The sequence below is a fragment of the Podarcis filfolensis genome, assembly GCF_964270895.1.
Source record: "Podarcis filfolensis genome assembly, chromosome: 5".
Taxonomy (NCBI): domain Eukaryota; kingdom Metazoa; phylum Chordata; class Lepidosauria; order Squamata; family Lacertidae; genus Podarcis; species Podarcis filfolensis.
Genome location: NC_139608.1, coordinates 340,423 through 356,590, shown reverse-complemented (window position 1 = coordinate 356,590; position 16,168 = coordinate 340,423). Strand labels below are relative to the sequence as shown.

Below are 16,168 nucleotides of genomic sequence, written 5' to 3'. Positions count from 1 at the left end.
GTCGGCCCCCGCGCCAGCCCGGCAGGATGGCGGGAGTTGTAGTGCAGGCGCGCCAGGAGGGGCCCGGGCAGCGAGGCGAGGAGCCCTTTCCGCGGGACCCCGGGCTCTGGCCCCGCTGGCCGGCCTGCTTCCGGCCCGGCCTCGCCCGAGAGGGGGCGCGCCAGGCTCCCCTCGCCCGGAGGTCCCTCAGCGGAGGGCGGGTGTCCCGCCTTCCTAGAAGGGCTGGAAGGGACCCCCGAGGGTCATCCAGTCCAGCCCCCTGCATCTCCACGCAGAAGGCTATTCCTGAATTCTGTCCTCACAACAACCCTGTGAGGATTCTTATCTCATTATACATGACAAAGCCATTCTTCACCTTCTCACCCCTTGCTTTTTCCTGTAAGACCTATTGCAGTCGTTAAGAGTCGTCAACAGGCTCATCACAGCTATCTGCCAATCACCCATTCCCACCACCCTTCTGAGTAATACCCCTCCCCACCTTCTCACTATATAGAAGGATCTGGCAACTTCTGTTTCAGTGTATCTGAAGAAGTGTGCATGCACACGAAAGCTCATACCAAGAACTAACTTAGTTGGTCTTTAAGGTGCTACTGGAAGGAAAAAAATTTTTTTGTTTTGACTATGGCAGACCAACACGGCTACCTATCTGTACCTGTGAGGTAGGACAGCCTGGACAGCCCGGGGCTAGGTGGGCATTCAGACCCCCTCTCCCCACTGCACCCCCGCTGGGACTGGTGTGGCTGGTGAGGGACACATTCCTCCGCCTGCGCGCCAGGCTGGCCTTGAAGAAAAGGCCGGGCAGACGGGCCCTTCTCTCCTGCCTTGAGCTCCCTGATGGGCCTGGCCAGCTCTGCCCCGGTGGAGCCTGTCTAGATGGGTGCGGAGCCCTCTCCCGCTCCCCTGGCAGCCGGCAGCCTGTGCCCATCCCAGCTCCGGTCCTCCATGACCGCCATCAGAGGGCTCTACCGCTGGCTGTCGGGCGCTGGGCTAACAAGCACACGGGGCGGGTGTGCGAGGGGATTAGGGTTTGCCGCTCTGCTGTCAGAACAGCTTTAACAAGTCGGCCATCTCCGATCGCTGCAAGAGCCTCCCTTCAGGGGACGCGGCATCAAAGGGGCTGGCATCCACGCAGAGCAGCTCCAGGCAGGAGAACATCCCGCCCGGCTTGGCTGCTAATCAGGACGCCGTGTCTCTGCCTGTTCCCTTGCAAGGAGTGACAACCGCATCATCTTGCCAGCTGTCAGCCCTGCCCAAACCGATCGACCGGCTTGCTGGAGTGATTGAGATAATGGCCGGGTTGAGCCTGGGCCGCTGCTGGCTCATCAGATCATTTGGGAGCTCGGGGGGGGGGGGGGACTGCCAGTCTCTCTCGGCCCGAGCACAAAATTGCCCAGACAGGCCTCTTCCCCTTGAGCGGTTCGGATGAGTTCCACGCAGTGGCCGCATGGCCGGGCTCCCCGGTTGCCAGCTCCCCTGCCCCTGCTTGTATTTTTATGCCGTGAACCAGTGGTATAGAAATTTAATAAATAGAAGGGAAAAAAATAAAGGTCACATGCATCCTGTTTCACCACCTGAGGCAAGATGGGAAGCTGCTGTCCTGCAGATGCTCAGCCCACCTCCCCCCTTGCCGCCCCACCAAAGCCTCTCTTCCCGGGGTGCACAGCTGTGTGTTCTGGCGATATCTCAGGAGAGCCCCACAAGATTGTAGAGGCCTCAACCGAGTCCGGAAGCCACCCCAACCAGCCGCCCCTCCAGTCGCAAGGGTGGTGGTAGAGGGCATCCATGGAGGCACCCCATAGATTCTGCCACCTGAGGTGGCTGCCTCAGTCTACCTCATGGATGGGCCAGCCCTGTGCGCATCCGTCACGCAGCATCAGGGTGAGTGGGCAAGCAGGCAGTGGCTTCACTTCAGTCACCTGGGAGAGAGTCAGGGTGTGTGGGAGCAGGTTCCCCAACACAGGTGTTGCGGTTGAGTGAGGGTGAGGTGTTCCTGTTGGATTGGGAAAGGTACAGTGCTGTGGGATGGCACTTGGCAGACATGCAGCCAGGAGGGCTAACAGAATCCCCAGGGGTGGCACCAGACTGCCGCCCCCACCCCCAACTGAGGAAGACCCAAGGGGGATAAAGGCAGGTTAGTGTGAGTCTCACTGACTCCCAGACGAAGCCATGGCATTTGTCCTTGCATGATGCTGAGCTAAGCGCATGTCACTGTAGTTATCCATCTGAACACCAGCTGCGGAAAGGTCAAAATATTTAGAGGGACCAAGATGGCTGTTGGTGATCTGTGGAAAATGGGATTCTTTCATAACTGGTGGGCAGATCTGAGCCAAGGTTGTCTTTGAGCAGCTGGGAGTTTGCGGGGAGCTCAGGGCTGGATCTGGAGTCGGACCCAGAAGCCATAGCGTCAGGTTCCAGAGGGTGCCATCTAGGTTGGTAGAGGGAGAGCAGTTTTTTGCAGGGACTTCTCAGTCCTCCAGCAAGAAGAGACAGGGTTGGCCAGCCGCAGGGTTGCTGCGCTGCCCGTTTTCTCCTGGGCAAACCAGGAATTTGTGCCTTTGGGGCAGCATTTGAACTTACAGGGACTGAAAGTTGTGTTCTGTCTGTTCAATCCATCCAGCCATTTCCCATCAGCTGCAAAAGTACCCCAGGTAGCAGATCTCTCTCTCTCTCTCTCTCTCTCTCTGCGTATGTATTGCTTGGAATGCAGGTCCTTACAAAAATGGCAGGTGGCAACTGCATTTCATTTAGGAAGGATTTCTCCTCTCACACACAGGAAGGAATCCATCCCCCCCCCTCCTCCGACTATTCCTGCTATGGCACACATGTGCTTCACCTAAAAGCCATTTGCTCCCTGCTTCAAAAATACTGTATGGCCATATGGAAATCGAACCATCAGGTTTCTAAAATATTGCTCTTCTCCTTAGTTTTGGGCCCTCATTTGCTGCTTGTGGCATAAGTTAGCTAAGGCAAATATATGCAGATGAGAAAAAGCTCATGGGGAGATGTGCCAGAATGTTTACAGCTTCCTGTTTTATTTTTTAGTCTTAATGAGTTAATTTTATTAGTATTTTGCATTTTGACTTTCTGTGTGAGCCAGCTTGGAAGGGCTTTGGCCCTGAGTGGTGTCAGAGCTCAGGTGGCTATTATTTAGAGAATAAGCAACCCAGAGGAGGCCAGAGGCAGGAGTCCTGATTCCACACAGCCCTGCGGACCCTGCGCCGACTCTCTTGAAGGGCTCTGGAGCACCAGGTGCTTGGCTCCTGGCAAGCCACTGGGTGGCGCTCCAGGCCCACTCGGCGGATCAGCTTGCTTGCTCAAAGACCCAGCAGCTACCTAGAGAAACTGGGCAGGTGAGGAAGTGGCCAGTGTCCCACTTACAAACTCTTGGAGCAGTGAATGCTCCATGAGCTCTTCTTCCTCAAGCTCAGCTCAGCTTCTGCACCGGCAGCCATTACTGGTGTGGCAGACATGAGTGCTGGAACTACAGGCAGGTTTGTGTGGCACAGCAAACTCTTTAGTTGTAGTATGAAAAGTTACAGGAATTGACACTCCCGGGGCGGGCCCTGGGAGGAAACGAAGCAGTGTCTCTGCCCAGAAAGTCTTGCAGGCGTAAAGAGCATTGGGAGCAGGATCATGTATTACTTCCCTGAAACCATGATGAGACGAATCGCTAGGAATGCACAAGTAATAAGGGAGGTAGAGGGGTCCCTAGCTGGCTGCCCTCAAACAAGCCAGGCCCAGGGATTCAGGTTTCAGACGGTGGTTTGTCTGGAGTGAAGCAAACCACAGTCTCCTGGGTGGCCCCCGCGCTAGGCAGAGGGTTGTGGTTTGCTGCTTGCACTGGCTTCACATTCAGCCATTAACCATGAACTCTAACATGTGACTGAGGCTTATGACGGGGGTGGGGGGCGCATCTCCACTCGGGCCTGATCCTCACTGGGTGGCCTCAGGGCAGCCGTTATTTCTCACCTGTAACTACCACAACCATAACTGGTCCCTCCTAAACTGCAAATAAATTGCAAATAGGTAAGGCTTCAATTGTTGAGGTGTTTTTACATATTTTGTATGCCTTGTGTTTATCACTGGAGCTCCAGAGAGCCCCTGACCAAGAAAACACAGCACCAGGGACTATGTTTGCAAAGCTGGGGCGGCAGGTGGAAGGGCCACTTGGGGAGCTGGCTGCAATTGGCGGACTCAGTGGGCCCTCGTCTCTGCAGCATTTACTCCTCTTGGGCCCCCCAGCCTGTCACTTTATCAGGCAGGCTGCCAGACAATGCACATCTCAGCAGAGGCCCAGGTGTTTTGCCTCTGAACGGCCGTGAGGAGGTCTAGACACGGCTTTTCAGCAGGACTGACGACAACCCCCAGCCCCCATCTCAACCACCCCCTTTGGCTCAGCCTCTGACAGCCCCAGGCAAAGAGGCTGCAAGGAGGTGGGAAACAAGCACACCCTTTGGGGTTCTGGAAATTCTGAGGTGCAAGGTGCTGTGCACTTGAAAGTTCCAAAGGAGTGAGCGGTTCTCACTTCAAGCCCCCCCCCCCCCCCCGCAATTTCAGCACCATAGCAAGACACAATAAATGAAGGAAAATCAGGAGCTGTATAGATGCAAGCTGCTTGATTAGGCAAGTTTATTCTAAGCAGAAAAACTGAAGTTTCCTCACAAGAGAATTTGGAATGTGGTCCCAGGTTCCCAACCCTCCAGGAAGGAACTGGCAGCCTCCTCCGAGATCTTTGCTTTACTCTTGAGACAGATTTTAACCCGGAAACAGCAGTGCGGAAGGGGGCAGCAGGACACTACAACAAGGTCCCCCCCAGGACAGGTGGGTGCTACAAGGCAGCAGGCGCAGGGCCTTCCCACCGTCCCGGTGGCCTGAGGGCTGGCAAACTACACAAGCCCAAAGGCTGTGCTGGTCGAGACAAAGCAGTAGCTAGCGAGGAGGAGCAGGCAGAGTCCAGGGCTGGTTGGGGCCGCTGCAGGCTACATGTCCGAAGGGCAGTTCTCCTGGTCGGTGGGCATCATGCGAGCCGTGTCGATCTTGTAGGAATGCAGGGTGCTCTTGAGGTGCTCCACAGTCTCCGGGGGCAGCTGGCGGGTTCTGGACATGATCCAGGCGTAATCCACATGGAAGAGCCAGAGGAAATTTGTGCAGGAGTAGATCAGCGTGTAGTTCTCGTAGTCTGTGGAGAGGACCCAGTAGGGGGCTGCCGGCATGACTGGAGGGGAAAGGAGCAGGAATTGCCATCAGCAAAAGAGCCGCTGGAAGAGCCGGGGCTGGCTTGGCCGGCAGGAAAACAGAGGGACAGGAGAGGCCTGGCAGCATCCCTTCATCTCCCAACAAGGCCTCCCTTTTGTCCGGGGCAACAATGAAGCCCACGGTGCAAAAGGAATAAGGAGCCTGTTCACTGGTGACTCGGAGCCCAGCCGTCCCAAAGGGAAGCTGGGCAGCGCAGAGACTTCACCGAATTGTATCACAATGCAAAAGGCAGCCTTTAAAATAGATGTATCCTTGCAGCAGGGAATGAAGTGGCCAAACTCACAGCCGGCAATCAAGGAAATGGCTCTCTGTGTGTTTCTAATGAATGAGGCCTCCATCTGCTTCCTTGCCAGGTAGAAAGAAGCCACATTGCGCCAAAGAAGCAGATCATTGATAAAGGGATTGAAAATGGCCAATAGTGTGAGGCCCTTGTCCAAATCTAAGGCATGCTCACAGCTGGAAGACACTGTGTGCTGCAACGCAAAGGGCGCTGCGGAGCTGAAGGGGCCACTCCAATTGTCAAGGGGCTGAAACAGCTCCCCTGGTGAGGAATGGGTACAACTTTGGGGCAAATTTGGAATATTGCGGAGAAAGTCAATGCAGAGAGGTGCTCCAATGAAGCTGTGTGTTGGAAGATCCAGAACAGGTAAAAGAAGCTATTTCTTCACAAAGTGCATGGTTAAACTATGGAACTCGCTGCTGCAGGAGGCAGGGATGGCCACCAACTTGGATGGTCCACCAAGAGGAGTGGGCAGTGAGAGGGTTGCCAATGACTACTAACCACAATGTAGCCAGCAGAAACCCCCGAAATGGGGCAGATTCCATTCTGCCTCCACGGTTGGCCTTGCAAGCTCCATCCTCCATGACCAGGGTGAACCAAGAGGAAGAGGAGGAGCCTCCCACTTACTTACACGAGCTAAACTTGACCTGCAGCTTCGCTGGTTCATGGTGGTCTCTTTGGAAGGCTTTCCCCTCAATCTGGTTGATGGAGCCGTCAGAGCTGGAGGGAGAGCAAGACGTGCAGCAGGTGAAAGAGCAGCCCAAGGAGGACAAGAAACACTTTACAAAACACGGAACAGCATGGACACATCTGCACTGTGTCTGGAGAAAGTGGACTGCAGTCCCCTTGTGCCCCGGTGGCATTCACAGGCCTCCCCGTCAGATCTGCCTGCTTGGTGGGAGGCAGGCGGGGCCTTTTCGGTGGTGGCTCCTTCCCTGTGCAATTCCCTCCTGCGTTTTGTGTGCCTGGTTCCCTCTCTTTGTGTTTTTAAAATAGGCCTTTGAGATGCAGCTATTCCTGTTCTCGTTTTAACTAAATGTATAATTTGAAACTGCCACTGTTGGATGGCCTGATCTTGCAGGTTTTAAATCTTCTGTGCCTCCCTTTGTGAGTTGTCTTTGCAGGTGGGTCTTTGGCCCTGGAAGGGGGCACCAAAACACCTAGATAACGGCAAGCCTGCAAACCCCTCAGCCGGGGCAGCCAGAGGGAGGTGTTGGGGCAGGAGGGCTACCCAGGAGCCCAGCAGGAGCACCCCAGCTCCTGCCCAGCCACCCCCTCCCCAAACCATGAAGAACCCACGTTTCACCCCCAACTCCTGCCAGGCAGGAGGAGAAAGATACTTACAGCAGTTCTTTGTTCACCACTCTCACTTCCCCGTTTTCCTTGAGCTCATAGTGTGCCTGGATACATTTCCCTTTCTCAAAATTGGATGGCAGCTTCTCGATCTCGTACCATATGCCCTGATACTGAGAGAGGGGAGGGAACACACAAGAGAGTCACTCCAAATTCTTCCCATCCTCTTCTGCGGGGCTGCGATTGAAGCACCGCTGTGGAACATGCTTCCTCGCAGAGTAGCCTTGAAGAAATCTCATTCTGCCCTGCCTTTCCCTGCCCAGCCTTGGCAATGCCCTCCCCACCTTCAGACCTCCCCCCCTCCTCCACCACCTGGTGGTCCAGCTGACTGCTGAGTTTGGCTGCAATAAGGCAGAGTCAGGGTGGGTTTGCTCCTACCTTGTTGACGTCAAAGCCCTCCTGGACTGGAGGGTCTGGGCAGCTCCCCATGTGGAAAGTTTGCCCCTGGGTCCCGCCGAGGAGTCCCAGGATGAAGGGGAGCAGCACCCAGTGGCCTGCCATGGCGATGGGCGGGAGCAGAAATAGGCTCCCTTCCTGGCAGGGAAAAACAGCACAAGGGTCAGGGAGGGGTTAGATGGCCCTTGGGGTCCCTTCCAACTCTCCAGTTTTATGGGTCTGGCAATCATTGAGCAAGGCTCAGAAATGGCCAAAGGGGCCTTGGGTGAAACTTCATCCCCAGGTGCCTGTCGAGGAGAGAAGGCGGCGGGGGGAGCCCAAGAAGCCCAGAAGGTAATGCATTGGCTCACAACTCCAGCTCAGCCAGTAGACCCAGTGAGACCCCCCAGGGCAGCTGCCAATATCGCTGGGTGGAGGGAGACCAGCAGCGCCATGCAAGGAAAGGCATCCCTCACGCTCAGAGGGCAGGTAGAATCACTTTTTGGAAAAGAATCTTACACCAAAGATGTACTTTTTACTTCATTTGAGAAAGTTTATCTCCCACCCATTAAGGGGGGGGGGGGAGAGGAGAAAAGTGTCGTGATTCCTGCACTGCAGGAGTTGGACTAGATGGCCCTTGGGGAATCCCTTCCAACTATGATTCTACGGTAAGCAAAAGTACTCCTTGTTGGATAGACTTGCAGCCTCTTGTGGATTCCAGGCAGAGGAAATGGGTCTGCAGCCGCTCTGGGCTCTCTCGTTACCTCCCCAGGAGCCGCCAGCCCATTTCAAGACCACGCCAGTTCCAGGGCAGAGCCATGGGTGGGCACACACACCCCCCCCCCCCGGGCAGGCCGTGCCCAGCTGCCTCCTCTGCCTCTGGGGAGTCTCTGCTGGATGGCAGCTGGAAGGGGGTTCAGAGATGGTTCCCCTGAAGACAGTGGCTCTCTTGTGAGTCGTATACACACACACACAATTTTCTATTAAATCTTCTGTTTTGCAGTTTAAAATATCCTTAAGATATCAATGGCTTCCCGTCTTCTCTTTCCATGGTTCATTTTACATATCATAAATCCCTGCATATTTTACAAAAACTATGCCATTCAGTATTCCATTATTGCATCCATCAAAACTTGTTTACACTGCTGCCAGCATTTTCAGCTGTATACAATTATTTCCCATATATTCAATAAATGTTTTCCAATCTTCTTTAAGTGTATGTTCTTCCTGTTCTCTTATTCTATATGTTAAGCCTGGGAATTGTGCATATTCTGTCCACTTAAGTTGCCTTTCTTCTTTGGTTGGGACCTCGCTTGTTTTCCATTTGGGGGCTAACAAAACACAGGCCACAATAGTAGCATCCCTAAATAACCTTTTTTGACACCAAGGAATTTCAGTCTGGATTATCCCCAACAGAAAGGACTCTGGTTTTTTTGGGAAAGTAAAAGATTTTTTTCAATTCATTATGGATCATTTCCCAATACTCTTTTACCCTTTTACAAGTCCACCACATATGAAAAAACATTTCCTCCACCTCTTTACACTTCCAGCACTAATCTGATTCTGTCTTGTAAATCTTAGCAAGCTTACTCGGAGTTAAATACCATCTGTGAATCGATTTTAAGTAGTTCTCCTTCAAAGAATAACATGCTGTTATTGCTGTAACATCACTTTTCCAGAGTTTTCCCCAGAGGTTAAAATCTATATTGTGTCCTATATCTATTGCCCGGTGTGTCATTGAGGCTTTAACAAGCTCGTCTTTTGTTCCCTGTCTAATAACAAATAATACATTTTGGACTAAAGTTTCTCTTTGTTTTGTAGAAGTTCTTTTTCGAATTGTAAGCTTTAGTTGGAAAAACAATTTTGGCTATCTAATTTAAAATTTCATGTAACTGATGGTATTGTGACCACTCCGTAACAGCTCCTTACGTTTGTACTTTTGGCTCTTTGTTTTCTCTTTCTTTCTTGTCGAAAAACTCTGTTCAGTATCACTTAGGCTTAGCCTCTTATTGTAACCAAATCCTCAGGGGAGCAATGTTGAACTCTTGTCCATAATTTTACAAAAATTATAAAGATTATAGTAATAAACAAGCAAACTTTGGCCATTAATGGGGTGCATGGTCAGCTGCTGGTCAAGCAGTTATCCCTGTTGGTAATTCTGGAGGGTCAGCGCTTGATTTTGAGCCCTCTGAGCCAACGCTTGCATGAAAAAGCAGCCCAACTCCAAGCCCCTCCAGGCTCCTGCCCCTTGCCTGTGAGGAGGAAGCCCCCTCAGAGTGGAGAGTCTGCCTTCCACAAGCCTTCGAAGAAGACCCCAAAGAGACTTGGTCTTGGCCTACCTGAGCTCAGGTGGTGTCTCGTGCCTGCTGAAAGCTCTCCTCCTGCAGCCCAGCAGCCGATGCTCTCCAGCCTCTCTGGAAAGGATCCCTGCAAGGGCAGCTCCTTTTATGAGCCTCTCTGGGGCTGAGGATCCTGCCCTGGCAAGCCACACCTTCCTCCCCTTTCACTCATCCCTTTGTTGCTGGAAGGAGGGCGGCAACGGGTGCCATCCAGAGGGCAGGCTCTTTGGCATCAGTGCCCTTGCCGCTCCACCAGCGGTCTTCTCAGTACCAGGCAGTTGTTATATTTTTTTAAAGTTTGCCTATTCCCATCCCCCCTCTTCTGTTAAAGATTCAATGCATTTGTGTCGGAAAGCAAAAAAAACTAGGAGAAGCAACAAAACTCTTTCCCGACAGAGAACCGCCCTGAGCCCGGCTTTGGCTGGGGAGGGTGGGATATAAATAAAATTTATTATTATTAACAAAAGGAGGGATGGGAATGCATCTTAACTTAATGTTATTCTAGGCCGCCTTTCAAATCAAATCCTTGATCCCATTGCCCAAGGGAGGAACCCTGGGGTCCAACTCAAGATTGCCCCTCCCACACCTTCAATGAGAGACCACCATTTCTTACCTTGGTCCTTGAAGGAGGTAAGGAAGACCGACAATGCATTCACTAGATCAGTACTGATGGTGTGGAGAACAGGGAGCAAAACCCTTCACCGCTGGTCCCCTTCCTGGATCATCCAGCTTCCTCTGCATTTACACAATCTGTAACCTGCTTCCCAGAGGGAAAGCAATTTCGCAAGAGGAACTGCAAGGTAAATTGAAAGGCACTTACGCAACCTGTTTCAGGTAGCTCAGGCTCATTCTTTTGCGCAGCGTTTGGAGTGCGAGGGAGAGGACCTAGACACACTTCCCTTCTTTGAATCCTTATGCAGAAGGCCAGACTATGCCCTGAAGGGAGATGCTTCCCAAATATACAGCAATCTATTAGATCAGGAAACGGGGGGTGCTAGAGGGCTTTGAATTGTATGGGAATCAGATTTGGGCCACCCAACTGAAGATCACAAATGGGAGGGTATCTGGACCACTCCCCATTCAAAACCATCTCTGCTTACTCACAGGAGGCCTCATTCAAGGCCAATGGCACTGGATGCCAGACAGGCTGGCAAAAATTAACACACACACTGTGGAAAGTTTGGTTCATTTATTCATGTTTGGTGGGAATGCCCTTAGGTTTAAAGCTTTTGGAATAGAGTATTCTCCATTATACCCACAATTACAGACCAACCCCTTTCTCCAAATCCTGCCTTAGCCCTCCTAACCTTGGACATAGACTTAGGCTCCACTCTGTGCCACAGTGAACTAATAGGCTTCTTACTGACCACAGCTCGATTAGCAATAGCTCAGCAATGGAAGAACCAGGCTGAAATACCCCTGAACATACGGGAAAATAAAATATATCTGGGATACAGCAATGTCTGAGCATCTCATCAGAGACAGGAGGGCAATTAAAGGCATAACAAACAGAGACACCTTCCAAGAAACGTGGACCCCTTTCTTGGACCATGGTATTTATCAAAATCAAGACCTCCTTATACAGTACCAACTGCTCAGTATTCTCAGTGGAGAGGTTATGTTAAGTCATATGTTTTGACTGTTGAATGTATAAGTGTAGGTCTAGAGAAAATAGATAAGTGTATTGCTGGATAAGAGTTTAATGGTTTTTGTACTTGTTTAAAAACCAAAAAAAATGACCCCAGAGCACCAGGGGGCTGACTGGAGCATGGCCCGCGAGCCAGCCCGTTTCACTCTTTGCTTGCCCTGGCTTGGGAACGGCCCCTGAGCTCTACCTGCTCCAACCAGGTAGACAGGAAGCAAGTTGCCCTAAGACATGGCCGTAGCCAGAACTTATTTGGGGGAGGCAGGCTTTGTTAGCAGGGAAGAACCGAGTTATCAGCAATGCTATTGGTCAGTTAGTTAAGTATATTTATTTACGTGATTTAGGGGGGCAGCTGCCCCCCTGCACCCCCTGGCAACACCAATGCCCTAAAAATAGCTTCCTGGATCAGGGCAATGGCCCATCTAGTCCAGCATCTTGTTCGCACAGTGGATGAACAGATGCCCCAAAGGGAAACCTGCAAACACAAGAGCCCTCTTCCCTCCTGCAGCTTCCAGCAACTGGGATTCAGAAGCGCTGCTGTCTCTGACAGTGGAGGCAGAGCAGAGCCAGGCTGGCCAGCAGCCATGGAGAGCCGTCTCCTCCTGTCCAAGTTGGGTGGCCACCACTGCCTCATGTGGGAGTGACTTCCCTAGTCTAACTATGTGTTGAGTGAAGGAGCCCTTCCCAACCGGGGGCGGATTAATACCTTCCCAAGGCAGCCTTGCCCCAGAACAGCAACCTGAGCCTCTGAAGGGCAGAGTCTGCATTGCGGGCACAGAGGGTTCCCTGTGGCTTTGGAGTCCATCCACCCTGATCTCTCTCTCTCTCTCTCTCTCTCTCTCTCTCTCTCTCACACACACACACACACACACACACACACACACAATCCAGATCACATCCACGCCACACAGTTAAAGCACATGACCTCCCCCTAAGAATCTTGGGCTCCGTAGTTTGTTAAGGGTACTGGGCATTGCAGCCCTCTGTGGGGGGTAAAAGATGGCTCCAGGATTCTTTGGGGAAGTGCTGTCAATGCGCATTAAACGTCTGTTGTGGGAGTGACTCCTGTTGCCTTCCTGAGAGCAGCACAAGTCCAAAGCAAAAGGGATCTCCTTGCTTCCATTGACCTGGATTTTCACCCCTTGCACAATTCAGCCGGAGCACAAGGAGAGCCTGGGGGCTCCTGCTGTGGGATCTGACCCAAGTGGGCCCATTTGGACCAGCATCCTTTCCCCACAGTGGCCAGGCAGATCCCACCCAGCCATAGGAGCCAACTCCCAGGGGCCAAGGTCGCTTCAGCCCCCCCCAAAAAAATATATGAGGGGCTGGGGCCCACAAAGTTGGTGGGCATTGTCCTTCATATGCTGTGTGCATGCCACATCTTGTGACTGATTATGTGGGGTGGGGCTTACCTGGGCCCCCCCAATATTTTATTCACGTTGGCACCCCCCTCGCTGTGGCTTCATACCCCTTCCCAGGACTGGGAGGGGGGCTGCCGGCCAGCCCAGGCCAGGTCTTTCCTCTTGCATGGTCCGGACAGGCACCTGACACAGTCAAGGCAATGTGTCACCTGCCAATTAGCTCAGAGTCATTAGCATTTTGAGCAGAGCACATTCTTTGTTTTTATATATTTATATATTGCAGCAGCAACCAGCCCCAAGAGTTGAATGGCATCCATATAATCCGCTGCGGTGTCCTTGAGTAAGAGGCCACAGGAGTGGGAAGAGGGACAGGTGAGTCCTCTTCCTCCAAGCCTCCTTCTTCGCAGACTCAGATCCTCACCTGATCCCATCACCTGGCAGGAGTCAGCTAGCTGGACAGGTGTCTCCATCCCCGCCTCCAGCCCAGATGCCTTCCGGTCCTTCTCTCCCTTGCAGCTGTGCACAAGTTTGGCTCTTCCTTCCTTTTTCTGCTTTTCGTGAAGATACATGTCGTATTGGATGGCTTTGGGGCAGAAGGAGGTTCAGGATGCAATCCTCAAGTGGGTGGGGGAACCCCAAGGCCTTTCATCCAACTCATCCAATGACCTGCTTAGGCTCTCCCCACCCGGGTGAGGGGGGGGCTTTCTCCTTCCTCCACACTTTCCCTGTTTTTATTCCTTCAATCATTTTCCTCCCATTGGGAAGGAAGGGAAAGGACTTCAACTCCAAGGCTGGGGAAAAGGTGTGGGGTCCTTTCCCTGGCCCACCCGCTTTTGCCGTCCTTCTAATGTCAGAGTTCTAATATCAGCATGACAAGAGTCATGGAAGACATCAGGGAAGCAGGGCAGGGGTTCAAAAGAAGTGGGGGACACCAGGCTTACCAGTAGTGCATGTGAAAAGGATCTAGGGTCTTGGTGGACCACAAGCTTCACAGAGCTGCATCAACAGAAGTCAAGTGTCCTGATCAAGGGAAGTCAGAGTCCCGCTCTATTCTGCCTTGGTCAGACCACACCTGGAATACGGTGTCCAATTCTGGGCACCACAATTTAAGAAGGATGTTGATAAGCTGGAACATGTGCAGAGAAGGGAGGCCAAGATGATCAAGGGTCTTATGAAGCCATATGAAGAATGGTTGAAGGAGCTGGGGATGTTTAGCCTGGAAAAGAGGAGACTGAGAGGAGATATAAGAGCCATCTTCAAATATCTCAAGGGCTGTCACAGGGAAGAGGGAACAAGCTTGTTTTCTTTTTTCTAAATTTCATTTTCATAATTAAAACAATTAAAACAATAAACCAGATACAAAACACACATTTAGTTTTGACTTCCCTCCACCCCTTATTTTCATTTCCACTACATATTCTAATTGTTCCCAATATTTCCACTTTCTGTTTTATATCCCAATAATTGTTACTGCTGAATTTTATTACTGTTAACTTTTTAATATGCTTACAGTAATTTTGCAGATAAACTACAAAGCATTTTCAATCTTCTTGAAATATTTTTCCATCTTTTAAATATTTTTCCATTCTTCCTTTGTTGGTATTGGGCCCCCTTCCCAATTCTGAGCATATATATACCATTTGGGCTGCTGTGGTTGCACACATAAGAGATACTTCTGATCCTTTAATACACTTACATCTATTATGCCTAAAAGAAAGCTTTTCTTTTAACTTTTAACAAATAATTTCTAAAAACATTTTTTGCAGCTCGTTATATATAATATCTTTTTGCATGTCCAGAAGCAAGCTTGTTTTCTCCTCCTCTGGAGGTAGGACTCAAACCAATGGCTTCAGTTTACAAGAAAGGAGAATCCGACTCAACAATGGGAAGAAATTTCTGGTGGCAAGAGCTGTCGACTGTGGAACAGGACTCCATTGCAGGCTCTCCTTCTTTGGAGGTTTTTAAGCAGTGGTTGGGTGGTCATTTGGCATGGATTCTTTACTTGAAATTCCTGCATTGAGGGGGGTTAAACTAGATGACTCTTGGAATCCCTTCTAACTCAACAATCTAGGATTCTATGAAAATGAGATCTCCCTCTCAAGGGAGAGGCTCTTTCTCTGCCCCCTAGAGAGGAAGGGAAGATGCTTCCATGGGATTTCTGGGTGATAATTTAATTTTATAAGTAAATACATCCAATAACTAGAAGGCATGTTTCAAGGGGAATACAGCGTATCTGATCAAAACTCGATGCAGGACAAAAATAGCAAACGCAACGTCCCATTTTAATGTCTTAATGGAAGTTTATTTTAATTCGCAACAACATGGAAACAGGCAGATAAAAGTGCTGGAAAAATTAATGGCCATCCGTTGTGACAACCATTCATGACATTCCAAGGAGCACATCAGAGCCACCAAAGTCCCAGGGACAGGAAGTGACAAATGCATTTCTGGAGGCAGAATCAGCCCCAACTCCTCAACTGCAGAAGATTAATGGTGGCTCATGGCACACTTGGGTGGATGATCAACTCCTAGGTGTCCTACTTTATGGAGGACAGTCCTCACTTTGAAGGCCTGTCCTGGTCCAGTTGAAAGGCAAGGAAGAGGAAGAGGAGAGAGCTATACTACCTTTGCATCTATACATGTACAATGTAGATGATGATGATGATGATGATAATAATAATAATAATAATATCCCACCCTCCCCAGCCAGAACCAGGCTCAGGCTGGCTAACATCAAAATATATAATACATTAAGGCATCAAATTACAGATATACTGTGAATCGCCCTGTGATCCTCGAGTGAAGGCAGTATAGAAACTTAATAAACAAAAAAATGTGTAATAATGCAGTACAATGTGTAAATTGTAGATAAATGTGTCCTTTTGTGGGGGGAACTTTTCATGCTGCTCTTCAAGCCCATCAGGTCCCTTCGAAATGCTTGCAAGGGAGCAGGTGGCTCAACCTCAGGTGAGATGGGACCGGACGTCCTTTGTGGTTTGTGGGCATTTGTCATCCTACGTAAAAGCCAAGGTGACCAATATTGTTCTGTGCCTTGGATGAAGGTTTTTTTGGTGCTGGCAAGTACCAGACCCAAGATGCTTTACCTTCTTGTCTTTCAGTGGAAGTTTTCCCTTGACTGTGTGTGGCAAACGCCCCCCCCCCCCCGCCCAGGGCAGCTGTCTTCCTTCCGCTCGGCTGCCGAGGGGGAATCTCCTTCCGGCTGCACATTCCAGGACAGGCCTGTGCAACTGTCCAAGGGGCAGGCAAAGGATAGAGGAGCCACAGGTCATTTGCACCGATGCCAAACGCCTCGTGGCATCAAAGCCCCCCCAACTGCCTGAAGAGCCCTCCTGGCTTGTGGTTCAACAAGCAAATCTGCTCCTCGCTCCTTGGGGTCCAGGACACTCTGCAAGAGCACCAGTCAGGATGAGGCCTCCGGTGTCACAGACCCTTTAGGAGGAATGTGACATTTGGAGACCTCGGGGGCTGAAGAGGATCCCCTTGAGTAAGACAGGGGGGGCATACATCAGGGATTTCCTGGACAAGTCCAGTTTTGGGG

The 16,168-nt window shown here is 51.0% G+C and overlaps 1 protein-coding gene across 1 annotated transcript; it reads right to left on the bottom strand.

Moving 5' to 3' along the window:
• Positions 1 to 4,601: 4,601 nt before the first annotated feature.
• Positions 4,602 to 9,710, bottom strand: APOD (apolipoprotein D). The gene is made up of 5 exons (XM_083616090.1): positions 9,604 to 9,710; positions 7,268 to 7,423; positions 6,881 to 7,002; positions 6,168 to 6,256; positions 4,602 to 5,215 (listed from the first exon to the last, which is right to left on the bottom strand). Exons 2-5 carry the CDS (start codon positions 7,388 to 7,390, stop codon positions 4,980 to 4,982), a joined length of 570 nt encoding a protein of 189 aa, XP_083472216.1. The 5' UTR covers positions 7,391 to 7,423; positions 9,604 to 9,710; the 3' UTR covers positions 4,602 to 4,979.
• Positions 9,711 to 16,168: the final 6,458 nt, after the last annotated feature.

Bases quoted from the DNA above. Each gene is read 5' to 3' on its own strand.
- APOD (XM_083616090.1), bottom strand. From the start codon at position 7,390: ATGGCAGGCCACTGGGTGCTGCTCCCCTTCATCCTGGGACTCCTCGGC. The intron at 7,003-7,267 runs GTAGGAGCAAAC...CCCCTCTCTCAG, and splicing joins AGGGCTTTGACGTCAACAAG to TATCAGGGCATATGGTACGA. The intron at 5,216-6,167 runs GTAAGTAAGTGG...TTTCCCCTCCAG, and splicing joins GCAGGTCAAGTTTAGCTCGT to TCATGCCGGCAGCCCCCTAC.